The 20722-nt window shown below is 36.9% G+C and overlaps 1 protein-coding gene across 2 annotated transcripts in view; it reads left to right on the top strand.

Moving 5' to 3' along the window:
• The window catches only part of LOC132129434 (FERM domain-containing protein 4B-like), a 53965-nt gene that overhangs the window by 10160 nt on the left and 23083 nt on the right, over positions 1-20722 (top strand). Inside the window, exons 1-11 of one of the 2 annotated variants that reach the window (XM_059541034.1) lie at positions 8642-8839; positions 15189-15254; positions 15363-15457; positions 16145-16237; positions 16425-16509; positions 17485-17541; positions 17627-17649; positions 18160-18243; positions 19240-19305; positions 19471-19528; positions 20311-20397. In XM_059541034.1, the coding sequence (XP_059397017.1) occupies positions 8678-8839; positions 15189-15254; positions 15363-15457; positions 16145-16237; positions 16425-16509; positions 17485-17541; positions 17627-17649; positions 18160-18243; positions 19240-19305; positions 19471-19528; positions 20311-20397 (876 nt within the window). In that variant the 5' untranslated portion in view covers positions 8642-8677. Of the gene's footprint in view, positions 1-8641; positions 8840-15188; positions 15255-15362; positions 15458-16144; positions 16238-16424; positions 16510-17484; positions 17542-17626; positions 17650-18159; positions 18244-19239; positions 19306-19470; positions 19529-20310; positions 20398-20722 lie in introns of those variants that run through there. The other variant, XM_059541035.1, reaches the window with a different exon arrangement.

Raw genomic sequence — 20722 nt, 5'->3', positions numbered from 1 at the left:
AAATTAAACGGAATAGACTCCGCACTGACAATAATGAAATTAATTTAAACCATATTGTTGATGAAAATAATAAGATAAAAATAAAAGTGGCCGATATATCGTGCATCACATTAATTCATGAATTCCTTTAAAGTGTATTATTTCTGAATTTATATTAAACTCAAATAGCTGCACTTCAGAGTTTTTGTCAGTGAACACAGAACAGCTGATAGCTGTGTCTTGAATCTTGATATTGAAATATACTGAATGCAGTGACAAGCATTCATGATTAACTAAAATATACTTTAATGTAATTTCTAGTGAAACTTTTATGCCAAGTTTTTTATAATTACAAATTTGTAATGTTGAAGTTGCAATTTTTGTACATTTAAAATATATTAACTTTAAATGTAATATTGAAAAACACACAGTTAAAATTATTGTCAAGTGTACATTAAAATATGACAAAAGATAAAAAAGACTTAAAATGTACTTTAAACTTTTAATTTGACATGATTACAAAGTGCGCTTACACTCGTGAGTGTTAAGAAAGATTGTAATGAAAGCGAACACTTTTTAAGTAGCTTTTATTTCATTAATATTTTATTAGTAATTTCATTAATATTTTTGACATGTACTTTTAAGACGTTAAGTACACCACAAGTGCACATTCAATATAATTAAGCCCTTTTTAACAAGAGAAAGCAATAATTTTCAGTAAAGAAAGTAGGTTTAATGTGCAACTGAACCAGCCTGAAAGAATGTTTTGAACATTTCTATGTTACATTTATGATTGAGCTGATGTCAGATTTTATTGCTGTTGCAACATGTTATGGAAACATATTTTGGTCTTTCCCATTCAAGCAGATGGAGCGGCACTCCACTGTCTGTCACTGTATGAACCCACTCACCTTAAAGAGACTTAGATTTGTATGGAGGTGTTTTTGATAATGGGGCTTCAGCTGCATGTATTTTTTTGCTATCTTCAGTGAAGCTAAGTGGACAGGTACACCTTTCCTCTCTAAAAGAGGGTCTTCAGTCCATCCCATCAATGTTCAAATGATGAGACAGTGTAATATTGTCATCTGTTTAAGCCGAGTTGTTTCTTTAGATTCTGTATTTGACTTGTCTTCCGAGTTTGTAAAGGGTTTTAAATGTGTCTACACTGGGAAACCTGTAAGTCATCCGACTAAATTAGGTTTCTCTGGTTAATAAGTTGGAGAGCTCTGATAAAAGGACAAAAGGGTTTTGTTAGAGGCTTTTCCTGGATTTACTGGAGTCTAGAGGTCGTCTGCTACTCAGGACAGACAGTTTAAAAGTGTCCTTTAACTTTACACAACCCAAGGGTCACGTCTTGTGTGTCCTCCCCGGTGGTGTACACACACACACACACACACACACACACGTGCTGTGCATTTTTGTAGACTATATGCATGACTTTTTTAAACTTTATTCCTCGCAAAAATAATGTTTTTATGGCTTATAAATGTTCTCTTTTTTTTTTTTTTTTTTTTTACAAAAACCATAGCTGCTGTTAATGTGGGAGCATAATCAAGTTCAAGGATAAAAATCCATGTTTCATTTTCAAAATTAAATTTCCATTTATTAACGTCTCACATTAGCATGTTACTAATGTGATTTGTATCAAGCTTTCAGTCAGCTGCCGCAAGCTGAGAAAGAGACTTTCAGTCCTCTCTTTATTATGACCTACTGACCAGAAAACAGGAAGAAACAAGTCCTTTTATTTTCTACTCTTTATTCACTGTGTGGTGTGGTGAATTCAGTCGTCACAGATGATAATTATCTTTGATAATCAGTAAAACTTAATTGAAGTAAACACACACACCTTATTTATTTATTCTTGATGTGCAGGTCTTGGTAGCTACATATAAAGAAACAATAAATGTGACCCTGGAGCAGAAAAGCAGTCGGAAGTCTCTGGGGTATATTTATAGCAATAGCCAAAAATACATTGTATGGGTCAAAATTATCGATTTTTCTTTTATGCCAAAAATCATTAGGATATTAAGTAAAGATCATGTTCCATGAAGATATTATGATGAGTCAGCTGCCTCCTCCCTGATTGTCACCGGCACCCCGTCCTAAATCGCCACCCTTCACCAGGCTCCCGACTGGAGTGGGTGTGTGAGAGGAGGGGCGCTGGACGAGTCAGGGCTGGCGGCGTGTGATGGGTCACACCTGAAGGAAATGGAGCCTCATCACCGCCGCTGCTTAAAAGCCCAACGCGCCTCTCCTCGGGAGACCGGTCTCTTCCCCGTGCATGCACACTGGTGTCCTCGTGGGTCCAGGAAGGGTGCGTTGAGGGACTCCCGCGCCACCAGAGACGTGAGCCGCCGGACCCGCGATCCGGATGGGAACCGCACCCGTTTACACGGCAGACGGGCCAGGATCCCGCCCGTCCATCCCCTGCCAGCGCCGCGGCTAACGAGAGAGATGCCGGACTTCGCCCCTTACCTGGACCCTTACTCCATGAACACTGCCTGACCCACACGAACCCCGCAGCACGACAAGGACACCAGATTCTCTGTTTATTTTGGACACTCTTCCCCTTTGGCCACTTTTATCCCCTGTTTTATTTGATTTCTGTTAATAAAAGCCTCTCCGAGGCCTGACGCCACGCCCACTGTGTCTGTCTTGTGCTCCTCCCCAGACAACAAATTAGGTCTTGCCGACGTTGGGGCGCATGTGCCTGCCCGACATAAAGTGCCTCGGTGAGATGTCTTATGGAGATCGGTAGCTAATCGGGAAGACGGTGGCATTAGAATGATCGCCGACCGTGAGCCAACGTAAACCCGAAATAATTATGACCTATGCGGCGCGATCCTACTAGAGCGGCGAAAAGCATTCAGACGCCTCGCTCCCTTTGACTTAACACTGGAACAGCTGATTTTCGGCTGCATTGCGGGAAACGCCACAGCATGCTTGAAAATCAGCTGTTCCAGTGTTAAGTCAAAGGGAGCGAGGCGTCTGAATGCTTGTCGCCGCTCTAGTAGGATCCCACCGTTATATTAGGTCTTATGGATTTGTTTAGGCTAACTGCTGTCAGATTGTGTTCCAAGGACACAAGTTTCCTATTGTGTATCAACAACACTCAATAACAGTTTATGTGATGTGTTAATCATAAAATGTATTCCCTAACAATTTGTCAAGAGCTAGTTGAGAAGTAGGCAACTAGCCCACGCATGCGAGACTCCGTGGCTGTGCAGTCTGCAGCCCCTTCCTTATATTTGAGTTGCCAGGTTTTATGACAAAAAAAGTTGAAATTTAAAGTAAGTGATTTGTTTATGTGTAGGGTGTATTTCATACATAATCTGACAACCTGGGAAATGTCAGTATAACCTAAAAAAGAATGGATCAGTGATTTTAAAATTAAGTTTGATGGTTATGCAAATTAGGCTACAGGAGTTTTCCAGGAGAAATAACAAAACAAAATAAAAAAACAGGAGGGCACCGGGAGATGACCTTGAAAATGTATTTATTATATTTTTTATATTTATTTTTTATTATATTTGTTACTTTGTTTTAGCAAAAGCAGTATCATTTATTTTAACACTCTACAAATCACACAGAAAACAACAACAAAAATAAGAATTAAGAAAATAATAAATAAAATAATAGAAAGAAAAATCAGTCCAATCAATTATCAATCATTTCCCTTAAGATGCTTGCTCGCCCCGCCTTTGCCGCCCCCCATTCCTGTCCCTGCTCAGCCGCAGCCAGTTTCTCACGGTCATCTCAATGTCAGCCTCGGTGGAATTTTGTTGAGCCGGATTTCTTAACACAGCACCTAAACAAAAAATAAATAAAGCAACAGGGGAAAAAATAAGACAGTAGCACAAAAGTCTGTATCTTCGTTTCTATAAAGACAATTCCGAAAAGTCAGAGCATTTTACACAAAAAAAAAAAACCAAAAAAAAAAAACCTTAAAAGACATTTGGTTGAGAATAGTGTGAGGACAGTATATAAATAGTGACAGAATGTTGCTTCAACACATTGTAGGACTTACTCAGGAGTACCTGATGAACAGGCCGTGATTTAAGGCCTGTCTTCTGACCCCTACCGCACCAGTTCATCTGGGTTGAAAGATTCTGATCAAATATTTTTGTGCAGACTTTCCAAACGGTTTCCTTTTAAACTCTTCCCACCAGACAATGACAGTTTAGTTATCTGTAAAGTAAAAGATACATTTAACTAATCCCATTTCACAACCTGCTGTATTACATTGTCTTTGACTGCTCTCCCATGCCCACATCCATGGCTGACGTGCCCTTGAGCAAGGCACCTAACCCCTCACTGCTTCCCGAGCGCCACTGTAGCACTGCTCTGGTTTGTGTGTGCTTCACCTCACTTCACCGTGTGCTCTGTGTGTTTCACTAATCATGGATGGGATAAATGCAGAGACCAAATTTCCCTCACAGGATCAAAAGAGTATCTATACTCTATATAGAGGTGTCTTATCTGACGATAAATCAGGGCTTTTGTGAAAATATTTAATACGCGAACATATTAACAGTCAGTTAATAATAACAAACCAAGTCAACAGTTAGCCTAGTTAAAACAACTACCTTAACCAAGTCTAAAAACACGTTACGTTAGCTGCTAACGTTTGTTAATCCTCCGGCGCCAATTTCTGTCATCCGTTTATCGAAAACATTTCTCAGAAAACTCGACGTTTTTCCAACAAAAGAATATTTTTCAATTAAAAAATAAGTACACAAAACAAAATAAACACATACAGGCCTGAAAATTTTGTGTTTGAAATGGATAAACATACCTGAACACAAGAGAGTCCGTTATTACTACCGAGGCGATGCTTCTGTGTAGATTTGATCACGCGCATAAAAACGTGCGCGCGCGCGCCACCTAAACACCCCCTTGGTTAAAAAAAAAAGGCAATTTACTTTTGTAAATCACACTTGAAAAATTCTACTCAAAAGAGATGCAGTATAGATTTTGGCCCGCGCTTGAAAATTAATTTATATAAAGATAACATTAAATCTAAACAAAATTTCTCACAAAGACTATATGTTTACGTTTTTTGAATCAGAACTCATTTTGTCGTTTTAATTGCAAACGTTTTTATATCTTTTTTTCTGAACCTGTTTTGGACGTCTCATGTTTGTTGGGTATTATCATCATATAAATTGTGGCATACAGATTTTACAAAAGTTCAACACCTTCGCGCTTACATGTGGACCAACGGTTAGATCTAGGCAGCAGCATTGTGAAAAAAAAAAAAATTTGAAAAAAAAAGAAGCGGGATCGGCAAAATGGTTCCTCACGGTTCTTCCGCCGATCTCCAGAGTGTGCATGAATTGGAGTGGCTGTAGACTCATCCCGCCGATGGTTTACCCACCTAAGTTTTTTGGTGTGCAGGGGGAAAAACCCCTTCCGATACTTTGCCGCTGGTGCCCTCCAATTGACAACGCTGGTAAGACCGAACGTGCTGTCTGGGTCCCGTCACAATATTTAGTAAATTTCCTACCGTAAATATATCAAAACTGAATTTTTGATAAGTAATATGCATTGTTAAGAACTTAATTTGGACAACTTTACAGACGATTTTCTCAGTATTTAGATTTTTTTTTTGCACTCGATTTTCAAATAGTTGGTGCTCGGCCAAATATTGTCCGATCCTAACGAACCATACGTCAATGGAAAGCTTATTTATTCAGCTTTCATATGATGATGATGCATGATGATGTCTTTAAAAAAATGTTTTGTGGTCCAGGGTCACATATTAGGAAAAATCTTACAGATAACAGATTAATTTAGTCCAATTTCCCAAACAGTTCTTGAAACAAAGGCACATTTCTTTCACCTGTTTTCACATTTGCTCAATGTTTGCTCAAGACTAAGAAACTGCTCTAGTGTGACAAATAACTAATACATTTTTTACATTTTTATTTTTTCTGTTGTCATAATATTCTACTGTTTTCGGAGTAGATCGTTTAGTAATAGATTTGACATAGGTTTGTCAGCATGGCAGGCAGATGACAGAGGACTGACCGGTTTAATGTTGTGTAAGTTGAATGTGAAATGTTCTGTCATCTGCTGGCAGCACATGTAATTACAACATGCAGAGATCCTCGACAGCATATGAGCTCTGAGCCGCTTAGAAATAGAAGATCGCCATGTCCATAGATAAACATCTAATATCTGTCATGGCAAATATCATCCACGCTTTCAAAACCCTCGCAGGTTTATCTTCTCAACCAGCGGGTTTTATTTGAATGAGTGGTTTCAAGCTGTCATGAATCATATTTTTATGCTGCTGGAAACCAATAAAGACGCAATGGTTGAAGATGAAAGTTATTACCAAAATAGTGTTCTGCTCGCCCCTCATTTGCTGCAGAGAATATATAATTGACCAGGACCATTTTCTCTCAAATGAGCCCAAACAATGAAGATTGCTTTAGCGTGTTGGGGACAGGCAGCCGGCTCTTGATGGCTAGATTATAATAAGGCTGTTGATTGGGGTGTTAATTGTTGTGGAGGCGTAATGCTGGTCACATGCTTTCTCTGTTCTGTATCTGATCTCTCACTCTGTATCTGATGAGCAACATCATCTCTCATATACATGTATCTGAATTATGTATCAAAGCAGAACAATAAATCGTATAAATCCGTTTCTGGAAACCCTGCTAATAAAATGCAGTGTAATGGGTATAGTTGGTCCATGCATGTCCTGGTACTCATAAACCGTTGTTATGAAGTAATGATGAACCATGAGCCTGACAGATGTCGTGTCGTAGCACGCCGAGTCAGTTCACCAGAGGAATTTGTCTTCCCTCACTGGAATCATCTGCATCCAAAAATATCTCTGAACATCAAGACACAGATGTGTCGCATCAAGAAAATATTCTTCCAAGATACTGACTGTTAGCTCAAGAGCCGGGCCTTTTTCTTCATTATGATATCAGGGCAGTTCCATATCACTGACATTTCTGACTTCATGCAACACAAATATCAAAATGAATTTAAAAACATGTCATTTTTACATGCATGCTTTTTACATGCATTCTAATAGTGATGCACTGAAACACTGAAATGGAAATTAAAGTTTGGGTAAATATTGTAAGTTGGTATTTAATCTCAGTGTGCTTTTTAAAGTGTCGTGTTCTTAGGTGATAAATGAAATCAGTTGTAGTAAAGTTCTTCAGCAATGAGCTGATATTTCAGTCAAATAATTTGAACCTGTGTTCACACTCACCTGTATTAGATTATCTACTGTTCATTGTGTGCACAAAATAATGCTGATACATTACAAATGTGTGATTTGATAGTGGTTATTAAACACTCTGACCAATTAAGGTTTCTGCTAGTTAAAACGATCTTTAAAAGTCTTTAAAAAAGTTCGAAATCAGAGAAAAAATATAATAAAATTCATCATTTTTTTTGTCTTGTTTTCCAATACAAATACCTACAGTAAACAGCCTTCAATCAAAATGAATTTACTTGAAGTGCAAACATTTTTCTGAGGCATTTGGTAGATATTTGTTATTTTTTTAAATCATTAATCATAAAGTTTTACAGAAAACATCATCCTTATGTCATATGATTAAATAATGTATGCATGCACTGGAACATAGTACAGTAAAGCTTTTTTCTAAAATGAATTAAAAAAATAATGGAGATCTGTTGGAAGTGTATTTTCAATTACAACTACTTCCCTGCTCCTTCGACATTTACATTTAGAGAACAAAGTTTTGAGCTCCCTTCAAATTGGTCTTGAGGGTTTCTTTACTTGGTTTTAAAAAGGGTTTAACAAGAATTAAACTGGCCTTGATAAACCTGCAGAAACCCTGTCATTGTTTTTTTTCTTCTTATCCCTCAAAAAAATTGATTTCCTGTTTCAGTCAAATATTTTGGATGACAAAATCTCGGTGCATCACTTATTTTTAGATAAGATGATGGAGAAATGATGCAGGCATTTTGGCAAAGAACATAGAGCAGAGATCTCTAGAATCTCTAGAGTGACAGTGAAACAGTAGATTTACATTAAGCAAAATCTTCCTTTACTTTGCATTTACTCCCATAGCTGTTTCAGAGAAAGATGGTCAAACCCAATAAACCTCTCACTGTTGAATCCCACAGACATTTTGTGGCGCTATAGGATTGTTATGTGTATTTTAATCTGTGTTTTAAGTCCTCTGGCTTCAAGTCAAGCAGTAAAGGAGGGACGGCAGCAGTGTTTCGGACACGTGGACAGGCTCGCAGAAAGCGATGTGGCAGAGGCAGGTTTACTTTTGGAAGCAAAATGGCAGGACTGTGTATGTGTGTGTGTGTGTGTGTGTGTGTGTGTGTGTGTGCGAACAAAGCTGTCCTTTAAGTTTCATGTGTGCTCGAAAAAGTGCAGTAAAATGGTGAGCTAAAATTGTGGCTGGCAGTGCAGCCCACAAACCTCAGCTCTTTCCTTCACTGCCTGGCTGCCCTCCCAGAGTCTCCGGCTCTAACCTCGAAAAGAAATTCCCCTGCTCTTTTCTCCAGGAGCACGGAGGAGTCTCCACGCACATGGGGAATGTAGTCGAAACGCATGCCACCTACTTGTCGATCTTGCACGAGGGAGCAAAGATCAGGAGCTGGTGAAAGAAGGCTCTGTGGAGAGTTTGACCCAGACTAGGTTTGGTTGTGTAAGGTGGGGGCGAGCCGGGGAGCAGCCGGTGGCGGAGCGGCCATGGCTTGGGGTTTAGTGTGTGGGCTGGAAGCTCTGCTGCTGTGGAGTGGCACTTTCATTTGGCAGATGGTTGTGTGGATGATCCGGAGGTGTTACCTGCAGAGGATGAGGTCATGTCAGCAGTGCCTACCAACCTGCTTCTACCTGAGCGACGTATATCAGGTATCAGCTCTTTCATATCAGCTTCAGGTTGGAGTTTGCTTTGGCACCGTTGCAGTGATTTGGGTCAGGGTTTACGAGTCCTGTATCAGTTTTTGATTCTTTAAGTGTTTTACAGAAGATCATAGTTTGGTCTGCATTTAATTTCAAATTTGTTCATTTCAAGTCTGCTATTTAAAGTGCGAGATTTTCCAGGATGAGTGATCTGATCTATACACAATAACAGCTCTATACTCTTAACTTTGACAAAAATTGTCTAGTTTTGTCTTTTTAGTTCTCTTGGGATAAATGTTCTCCTAAGTTTAAGGTGAAACACCTAAGACAATGCTGATGCTTTGCTGCCACTGTAAGGTTTTATTTATTTATTTATTTTTTGAATTACAGTTGTGATTCACTTGCTGTCTTCATGGCGCAGCTGAGAGAATGGAAACATTTTTTGAACATTCATATTTTCTGTGTAGTTCAAAGTCTGAGAGCATATTGAAAATCTGTCTCAAAATAATCCGAAAGCTTCTGGATTTAAACAAAGAAGAGTTGTGTTGTTAAAGAAGAACTGTTTCTGTAAGAACAGTTTTTTTGGACACTTGCGTTACATTTTACATGCTGAGACTATAAATTGTAATAGGATAAAAGATATTTGAATTAAACAAATGCCAAATAAAGCTTTTTTTCACTTAGTGGTCTCTGAACTGTGTTGAAATGCAGACAGAAATTACTGACTTAAAAAAAGAGCATTTGAAACTTTCCCATATTAGTCTCATAATGCAATAATCCTGCGCACAAATTTAGCCTCAGGAGTTCAACCCAAAGATCTGTGCTAGGAAACACATTTCCATACCAATAATCTGCCATGAAATCGAGTCTGCCAATAAAACTTAAAGTATTATTTTCCACATTTATCCTGACCAAAGCTTGTATCATATTTTGAGTCATTTGGACTGGACTTTTACAAGAACACCTCAATAGTTACATTAAATTATACATCATCTCCACCACAGCATATTGTAAACAGACATTTTTGGTATTGGTCGGTTTATAGCACACAGTCTTTGAGTTGAGCTGAAAAACAAAGCAATTTTGTGCCGTTTTTGTGGTTATGTAAGATTCAACTGGTTTGTTAACAGATGTTTTATCTTTTTAAAAATGCACCAACTTTGTTTCTTCGTCCAACATCCTGTTGTTATTTACAGTGACCGAGAAATAACTAGTTTCTGGTTTGTTCTGCACACCGACTGTGTGCTTTTCCACTATAATCCATGTGCATAGCAAATGCATGAAGAATCTCTACAGTCCTTTTGAAAATAAAGAAAAAAAAAACAAAACGGTTTAAATGCATCTTATAAAAAAAAAAAAAAAAAAAAAATTCTAGAATTTGTCGACAAATTCCCTTGCATTAGCAGCGATCCCAAAAACAAAATTTTTACAAAACGCAGAGACATTTTTTTTTTTTACAAACTTTTAACACTGTAACTCAACTCATGGGTGATTTGTTCTTTGTTTGTTTGTTTATATGATTAATTGGCTGTTTGTTTGTTTGTTTGTTTATTCTGTTGGTTGAATGGTTTATTGCTTGGTTGTTTATATGATTGGTAGGTTTGTTAGCTGGTTGTTTGTGTGTTTAGTTGGTTGTTTAAATGGTTGATTGCCTGTTTTTTCAGGGGGCTCTTTGTTTGTTTGGTTGGTTGTTAGTTTATTTTGTTTGTTGAATAGTTTATTGCTTGGTTGTTTATATGGTTGGTTGGTTGGTTTGTTAGCTGGATGTTTAAATGGTTTATTGTCTTGTTTGTTTAGTTTTTTTTTGGGGGGGCTCTTTGGTTGGTTATCTGGGGCCCGTTTCAGAAAGGAGATTAAATGAAAACTATGTTTACCCTGAAATGAGGGAAACTCTGGGTTTTTTGTCTCAGAATGGGAGAATTTTTGTCAAACCCGAGAAAGCAGGGTTAGTCGAGCCCGTTTCTGAAAGAAAGGCAACTTAGTCTTGTTAAGGAAAATTATATGCCAATGTGGTAATAAAAATAATCTTTATGCAAAAGAAAAACAAGATTATTCGGAGTGTCTAAATGCAAATCTACTGTAGATCCGCCCTCCAGTGTCACACAATGTTAAATATGACGCATGTGAATAACAGCTTCAGTATAGTAACTATGGGCAGTAATGCGTTCGGTGTGGAGAAATAGCTTATAACACGATTACTGGGGTAGAGTCTGACTTCTGTCGAGCTCGTTCTTCACACTTTTCCCATCACATATCACATTCAAATTTATTTTCAGCAAAAATAAAGAAAATGTTCTAAAACGAGTGCTTAATACCCTTACGAAAAATAAGTTTATTCAAGTGTGCTATTAGTATACTTCTTTTAAACTAAAAATAGGAAAGTATGCTTTGTTTACTTTTTATGTACTTCTCAGAAATGGGCTTTATGTACTGCTCATAAATATACTTAAAATGATATTTAAGTATACTTGACTTACACTTACACGGTAGAGGGTGCTAGTGCTGTACACATCTTCTGCACAGAATTTCCAAAAAAAACACAAGTGAGGAATAAAAAATAAACACCAGATACTAACACATAACACGATCATCTGACATGAAACAGCATCAAAACTGTAATGTTGTGGAATAAATTGTCGATTGATGAAGAGGTAATAATTACAGTCAAGCTTTGGGGTGTTGATCGACTCCATCTACGTTTTGATTATCATTCTGAATCCAATTCATAGTTTTTTTTTTCAGCTCTTTGTTCAAAATTTTATTTCTTTATTTTGTATGTAACACATTAAAGTGTTTAAAAAAATAATGCATCAAGATAGAATAAAATATTTTTGTTTACAAGCAAATACTGTTCTTTCTTTGGATGTTTTGTATGTTCAGAGATTCATGTATCAAAATATAAACAAATTAAAACCTAAATAGGGACATAGTAGTATATATAAAGTATGATGTAAAGTTCCCTTAATGAAAACTTATGAGTATACTTGGAGTATAAATCTACTAAACTAGTAGTTTACTGAGACTATACTTTAAAGTGTAGAAAGTATTTAAATAGTAAACTATGACTATACAAGTATAAATATAAGTTCACTTTTAGTATAATTGCAGTACAAACTACAAACATAGAAGTAATCTACTCAAAGTTTGCTACAGTTATACTTAAAGTATACTTAAAAGTATACTTTAATATACTAGAAAGTGGGTCAGTTTAGTCCCAAGGAGTATTGAAACAGTACACTTATAGTATACCACTAGAACACTGATATTTGAATAATTGCTACCTAAAGTATACTTAAAAATATACTTGGACTTTACTTAAGTTTACTTATTAAAATAAACTTGAAGTATACTACTTTTTCATAAGGGTAATGATAAAAGTATTCATAATTGTAATAAATATAATCATTTACAATCTGTTATTATTGCATCCTTTTATTGTACAAAAATACTGAGGTGCAAATAGTATGTATCTGCCAGTATAAATAGCATCTAATTATTTACACTTAGCCTGTTGCAAATAACTGCTACTTTTACATGGTAAATAGAATATATCATGATTTTCACTAAGTGTATATAGCATCTCGAGGTATTTCAACCAAAATCAGTCAACCAAAGAAATGCTTAGTCGACCAAAGTCCTGTCCTGCGCAACGATCAGTCGACTAAAAAAAAAAAGAAAAAAGAAAAAAGACGCGATGTTTTGATTGAAAATTTATTAAACAATTGTCATAGAGTATTTATAAAACAACAACAAAAAAACATCAATAATACATAAAACTATAATAATAATACAATTCTTATATTCTTGTATAAGTGATTTTTTTTAACTGCAAAGTGAGGAGCTCACGTCTGGCCACTGACCGGATCCCTTCAGTAATTCCACCGAGAGCATGTTGACAGCGTTGTCTGTTACCACTGACACCCGCTTCTCTGGTGGAATGTGGTAAGCGTCCGCGACTTGAGTGACATTTTCTCCCGTGTGCGCTGCTTTGTTTCTAACACAACGCTATTCATTTTACAGTCCGCATCGATAAAATGGGCTTTAACTGTCATGTATGCCTCCATTCTAAGCGAAGATCACAAATCAGATGCGAGACCTACAGCCAGGGAGGATTGGAGTAACGGTCTTGTCGTTTTTTGTTTTTTTTTAAATGCGGCCAGACAAAAGATTTAAATTCCTTGGACATTTTGTCGACAAAAGCCAAAACAAGTAGCGTTCTGACTGAATGAATACAGCAAACCTACCTATATTCCTTACTGAGCGCGAAGCAGCAGTGCAGCCAGCCACAGGCACGGTTCCCGAGTGTTCACGTGGTGCGCTAAACTCTGGCGCTGTTATGTCTAAATTAAAGCATTTAAAGTTTGGGATAAAACATAGGCTAATTAGATTTAGAATGCAGTAATATATAACTGGTAATAAAAGGAATAAATATCAAGGAGTAAATCAATGAAAATTTCTTCATTGGTGAAAGAAAAAAAAAAAAAAATGGTGCAACAGGTCGACCAGTATAAATGTCAGTCGACCAAGACGTCATCGACTGATTAGTCGACTAAACGACTAAAGTTGACAGCCCTAGTAATGACGTCATATAATTTAAAATGACACCCGATGAAAAACTTGACAAATTTCTGGACTTTTATAAGGAAACAGCCAAGCAAACAAATCTACATAAATGTTATAATAGATAGATGAAACAGATAATAGATACATGTTTTTATTTTATTAGAATTTTTTTCATGATTCCCAATTATTTATATTCGCAATTTATAATAGTTGTACAGTCTTTACATTTTTATTTCAATTTAGAAATTATCTATTCATTTCATTTTATAATTAGACATATTTGTTACGTGACAGCATTAATGAAAGTTTCTTAAGGGTCAATATCATGTTATCTGCATCTCCTGCACTCCATCAAGCAACTCTTATAATAGCAGACATCACTCAAAATAATGCACGACTCTATTATCTTTATAGCATGTGTGTAAGACTCTAATACAATTATGAAGTAATAATTTTATGACAAATAAATATTTCAGTGAGTAAAACTGGCTGTGTCTATAGTAGGCTGTTATGGACTACACAGCATTTTTATATTATTTTTAAATAATTTTTTAAATTATTATTATTTTAAATTATTGTCCCTGGATCAGTACGATACACTTGTAATAAAGTAGCGGTGGTAGCAGACATATTTTGAGTATCAGTTCTGGTTGAAAAGAAGCGATCTAATCCTGTTTACATGAAATAAGCCTGCTCCCGAGCAGGTTTAAGCTTATGGACCTGTTGCTATGACAGCAGCTCCGGGATGAAGAACCAAACGATCTTCGCTTCGAAGCTTCGAAGAACCAAACGATCCAAGATCACGCCAAATTGTCAACAATCAAATCCAGCTGAGTTAGCGATGTACGAAGAACGGGCCCCTGGTTGATTGGCTGGTTGTTTGTTTATTTTGATGGTTGAATGGTTTATTGCTTGGTTGTTCATATGTTGGTTGGTTTGTTAGCTGGCTGTTTGTTTGTTTGTTTGTTTGTTTAGTTGGTCGTTTAAATGGTTGATTGGCTGTTTGTTTGTTTGTTTTTTGCTCGTTTTTGTTTGTTTGGTTGGTTGGTTATCTGGTTGTTTGTTTTAATTTTGTTGGTTGAATTGTTTATTGCTTGGTTGTTTATATGGTTGGTTTGTTAGCTGGTTGTTTGTTTAAATGGTTGATTAGCTGTTTGTTTGTTTTTTCCCTCTTTGTTTGTTTGGTTATCTGGTTGATTGACTGGTTGTTTGTTTTTGGTTAATTGATTGTTTGGTTGTTTGTTTCACATGTAATATGTGGCACAGATCAAATTTTGTGAGTGTACAGGCACTTCACTGACTGATGCAGACCAGCGTCAGTGGTCACCAGATTACATTAGTGTGAATTGGCCTTATACATTCCAAACTTACTAATAATATAGGTTAATTTGATATATATATATATATTGAATTTGAAAATAAGAATAACAATGTCTAACACTGAAATGAAATGTATTTTCAGGCATCTGAGAATCAATCTGCCATTTGCAGAAACATCTCATCTGCAGAACCTGGTCAATATGCTGTCATAACTGATCTGTTCTGGATTGTTTGACTGTTTCTGAGAGTTACCTTGTGCCTCATAACTCTGCTCTAGATGATAATTATTATATACAGTGGTAGTGAAATATTTCTGTCTGTATCCTTAGCTGTGTACCAACTAAAAGAAAACATTGCACAACTTGAGTTTCAAACCTAATATGTGAAGTAAGTGTTCAGTTGGCGGTCGCAGTAGTGAGTGAGGAGGTGGAGCTAGTGCACTGTCAATCATCTGATGTCATCCCTGTGTCCACAGATGACCGAGGGACGGCTCTGCCAGGTGCAGCTCCTGGACGACAGGAAGCTGGAGCTCTTGGTTCAGGTAGAATGCTTCACAGTTCTAGTCTATTATACCTCCCACTCAAGGGTAATGGACCTCAGTAAACCTCACTGTCTCACATCATATTGATCAATGGATTTTCTCTCGCAGCCAAAGCTGTTGTCCCGTGAACTCTTGGATTTAGTCTCATCCCATTTTAACCTGAAAGAGAAGGAATACTTTGGGTTCACCTATGTGGATGACATGTGAGTACCTCTTTTAATGATAATGTTGTGTATAGAGGCTCCTCATTCCCATGAAACATTTGTACAAATCTAGTTTATGAAAACATAAAGGATGAAGGAACATGGCAAACCTGAATTTAAAGGCATAGTTCAGTTAATTCTGTCATTAATAATCACTGTTCGATAAGTCGCAATCAACTTTTTTTTTATTCAATGGCAGATACAAACTTCCATATAAAATACATAAAAAATGTTTTTGTTAAATACCTCTGTTTAACACTGTTTTATGATATGTAGATTGCATACGTGTCGTTTCCCTTAGACAATATAATGTTGTGGTACTATAATATAGTATTGTTTTACATAAATATATATTTACAGTGTCACTATTGTGTATATATGGAAAACATGGTATTGTCAAGGTACTATATAAATAAAACTATTAATACAATGGCACTTTTTATTAGTGTTATTATTCCAATGCATCTCTCTGCTTTCCTCCCTAACTTACTTTTACTCTTTTAGAGTCAAATGTTATACAAACTCTTTACAAATTGGTTTGAGTGAATCATTTAAAATAATCTCTATGAGGCAAAATCTCTTGTATTTCTATTCAGTTCCACTTCAGTCCTGTTGAAGTCATTTCTGTGGAGAAGATTTTCATCTATTAGCTAGCACATTTCAGTCAGATGACCTTTTCTCTTCTAGTGGTCAGTGCAAATGGCTGCAGCTGGACCGCAGAGTGCTGGAACACGACTTCTCCAAGAAATCTGGGCCTAATGCGCTTCAGTTCCTGGTGAGGTATGTGATCTCTGCCTCCTCATGATGTCTGAAGTCACATGACCACAGCCACCACAGAATGCAGCACATTCCTGCACTCAATCACTGCTCCAAAAAAGCACCTTGTTTTAGATTTGAAGTGCGTTTTTTGTCTACGGCTGTGACTTGCCTTGTTTAGAGCTACGAAGTTGTGATTTGTCATTTGCAGGTTTTACATTGAGAGTATTTCACTTCTGAAGGAGCACACAACTGTGGAGTTATTCTATCTGAATGCCAAGTCGGCCATCTATAATGTGAGTACATTTGTGTCTGTTTAGCCACTGATTCATTTCTCACCCCTATAAACAATTAAGAAGCCACAGACCTCAGACAGTTAATTTGAGGAATTGCATCCCAGGGCCATAAGAAGGGAATGTGTCTCTGATTGGCTTGTCAATCAAGAAAAAAATACATTCTTGCAAGATTCTTCATAATCATCAAGCCCATCAAGATTTTTTTCCCACTGTTCATTATGGTCCGGGTTTTCCTCACCACTTGCGGCAGAACTGTATTTAATACAGAGGCAAAATGTAATTTGTGTTTGCACTGAAGTCTTTTATTTTTAATTTGTCGCTGCTGGTTGTTGAGATTGGCAGAACGCGACAGCTGTTTACTTTATAACACTTTACAATACGGTTCATTAGTGAAATAACATGAACAAACAATGAACGACTGCATTTTCATTAACTAAAGATTAATAAATACTGTAAATATTGAATCTTATCCTTAGATCGTGTAAGTAAATACATTAACTGATATTTACTAATGATACCTGATTGTAAAGTGTTACCGTTTTCTTTTATAAATGTAAGATTTATGTATTTGAATGGTAAATAAAATTTCCATCCATTTGGATTAAACATTATACAGTTAAATCACATCATATAAATATGTGTCTCGTGTACGGTGGTAATTTTCCTTTATTATAATGAATGTTTATATTAGGGCAGTTGGTTGATTGAATATTTCATATATATGACAGACTACTTACTGGTGAAAACTGTAAAAGATCATTGTAAATTATTTGTGTATAGCCTAATCATTATTCATGAGCCAAGCCATTTCACTAAAACAAATTGATGCCCGTGGCAGGAATATCACATGCATAGTCTGTGGCACATTTTCTCATGCCGTTAATATATGGCCACGAAAGCGTTGTTCTTCACAGAATACATTAGCAGTGATTCAGACTGAGTTCTTGAAGTGAAGGTTTGCTTGTTTGTGCACAGGGTGACATCGAGGTGGAGAGTGAGCTGGTTTTTAAATTAGCTGCTCATGCACTGCAGGTGAGACTAGCAGAGCTTTAAGACACGACATGCTTTCGATTGATTTAGTCAGTGTCATGCATTAAATGCACATTTTGTTTTACAGGAATCTAAAGGAGACTATACAAGGTGTGTACTCAGTTTTACCACATTATACCTATTTTAAGACCATAATGTCAGATAGTTGAGATAAAACTTTGATTTTTAAAGTTTTTACCAAGGGGTATATGAAGGTACTGCAGGAGGCCTGTGGAATGATATAACACACACGCACACGCACACACACACACACACACACACACACACACACACACACACACACACACACACACACACCGACATAATTAATCTTAAAATGAACTGGTTGCTTCTGAAGAGAGATAAGTTCCCCTTAAAGTAAAGCTCTCTCTGTCAGACAGTACAGTGAATTTAAGATATTGCAAAAGACATTAAGCATTGTTAATTGAGAAACAAGGTCAGCATGAGATTAGACTTATGCAATAATGAAAGTGCATTTTTTTATAATAGGATCAGGAAAGTTTGACTTTTTAAAGGAATATATTCCATCATCGTTTACTCAGAATCACGTCTTTCATTTAAAACTCGCTGCATGTTGAAGTGTATTTGTGTTGATTTTAGTGATGAAAACACCAGAGCAGATCTGAAGAAGCTTCCAGCACTGCCCACTAAAGTCCTGAAGGAGCATCCGTCCCTGGCATACTGGTAAAACATGCTTATCTGAACAGAAAACACCTCTGTAAGATAATAAGATATTAATGAAGTTCATTCATTCCCAGTTATTGGGGGGGGGGGTATACCTTCTCTTTCAATTGCATAAAAAGAAAAGTCTGAGATTTTTTAATTAATACTGTTATTATAAACAAAATTATAATTAATGCATCTCTTTTATTCAGCAAGAACGCATTCAATCGATCAATGGTGACAGAAAATAAATGTAATGTTTATTCCTCCATGAAGCAAAAATATGAAGGAGCTGTTTTCAACATTGATAATAATTATAAATGTTTCTTGAGCAGTGAATCAGTATATTAGAATGATTTCTGAAGATCATGTGACACTGAAGACTGGAGCAATGATGCTGAAAATACAGCTTTAAAATGTTAAAACGTTAAAATATAGAAAACAGTTATTCTACATTATAATAATATTTCACAATATCGCAATTCTTACTGTATTTTTGATCAAATAAGGCAGTCTTGGTGAGCAAGGGGAATTTTTTTTCAACATTATTAACACAATATTAACCCAGAGTTTTGAACAGTAGTGTATATTTTCTGAAAACGAGTCTGAAATATCTCACACATTTTGCTTCTCGTAAAAATGCATCTTTTTTTAATTAATCTTTTTATTTTTAAATATCGTAACTTAACGACAAGACAAAATACTGTTTAAAATGTGATTACAATTAATGTATATGTTTATAATAGCTTGCTAAAAGATGGAATGAAGTGCCTTGTTGTCTGATATGTTGTTCTCACAGTCTAATGCTGTTAAATTACTAGCAGTGCTGATGTGTCACTGAAGGCAGAGGCACAGACAGCTGGGAGATTTACATTGAGTCCATGAGTCGGTGATGCTGAAGCTGCATTTATAGCCCATCATGAGAGCTTTATGTGCTCTGCTGTCTTCATGCTGATGCACTGAGGTTTGGGAATATGTCATCCGTGGAGCAGGTTTCATCATCCTTCTCTTTTGCAGCGAGGAGCGTGTGATTGAGCACCACAAGCTGTTGAAAGGGCTCTCCAGAGGACAGGCCATTGTGCAGTGAGTATCGGAAAAACATTGATTAGCCTCAGGGGGGCGGGCAATCAGGGGAGACCTGCTTAAATCCTTCACGCCCACACCTCAGGCCTGATGCGAGCTGATTGTGTGTATAGTTAAGACACTGTTCAACATCAAACATGTAACTGATCATTACATCTGTTTCAGGTACTTGACCCTGGTGGAGTCACTGCCCACATACGGAGTGCATTATTATGAAGTGAAGGTAAAAACTATAGTGTATCAGACCAATTGCCATACCCTTTTATGTGTCAAAATAATATATTTGTATATTTACTATAGTAAGTACTAGGGCTGCACGATATTGGGAAAAAATTACATTGCGATATTTTATTTTTCTGCAATTATATATTGCGATATGAAATCTAATAAAAAAAATTCTTGCAAACAAAAATGGGGTGAGCACACTTACACTTTCATTTTAAATGATTTAAACATCGACACCATCGTGTCAATTGATTAATATGTGCGAGGGAGAGAGAGCAAGACTCTCGCTCTCTCTCTCTCGCGCTCTCTCTCTCTCTCTGTCTCCCGCTATCTCTCTCTCTCACGCTCTCTCTCGCGCGCGCGTTCTCTCTCTCTCGCGCTCTCTCTCTCTCTCTCGCGCTCTCTCTCTCGTGCTCTCTCTCTCTTGCGCTCTCTCTCTCTCTCTCTCGTGCTCTCGCTCTCTCGCGCTCGCTCTCTCTCTCTCTCTCTCTCTCTCTCGCGCGCTCTCTGGCCCATACAGTTAATGTATAAGGGATCAACTACGACAGCCTACATCGCACATCCTGCGATGTGACTATCGTGGATTCGTACATCGCGATATCGATGCTTAAACGACACATCGTGCAGCCCTAGTAAGTACGCATTACACATTACTATGTGTCAGTATGTCACCTTATAAAGTATAAAGTGTTGCCAGATAAATATTTATTAATAAAAAATGGTATCAGTCTTGCAGGCTGTTGGCGTGTAACTAATGGAAAGGTCTTTCTTGTCTGGCAGGATAAGCAAGGACTTCCGTGGTGGCTGGGCATCAGCTATAAAGGCATAGGACAGTATGACCACCAAGATAAAGTCAAACCTCGAAAGGTATGCTGTGTTTTCCTGTCTCTAGGCATTGGAGGAATATTTGTTATATTAAAGGAATTATGAGTCATTGAGCTCAGTCTATCATGTGTAATGAAGCTTTTTGATTCCCCCAGATGAGACAGCATGTCAGCACTTGCTGTCAAGGTTTATTTGCACTTGAGGCTATGATGATATAGAAATGAGGTGTAACATTCTTCATGTATAGTCTGCATGTCTCATAATGTAACGAACTAATAATACTTTGTTACAGTACTCAAGTACTTTTTGGGCGTTTCTATACTTACCTTGAGTTTTTATATTTCAGACAACTTTTACTTTTACTCCA

The sequence above is a fragment of the Carassius carassius genome, chromosome 46, assembly GCF_963082965.1.
Source record: "Carassius carassius chromosome 46, fCarCar2.1, whole genome shotgun sequence".
Lineage (NCBI taxonomy): Eukaryota > Metazoa > Chordata > Actinopteri > Cypriniformes > Cyprinidae > Carassius > Carassius carassius.
This window is presented reverse-complemented; position numbering and strand designations above follow the sequence as displayed.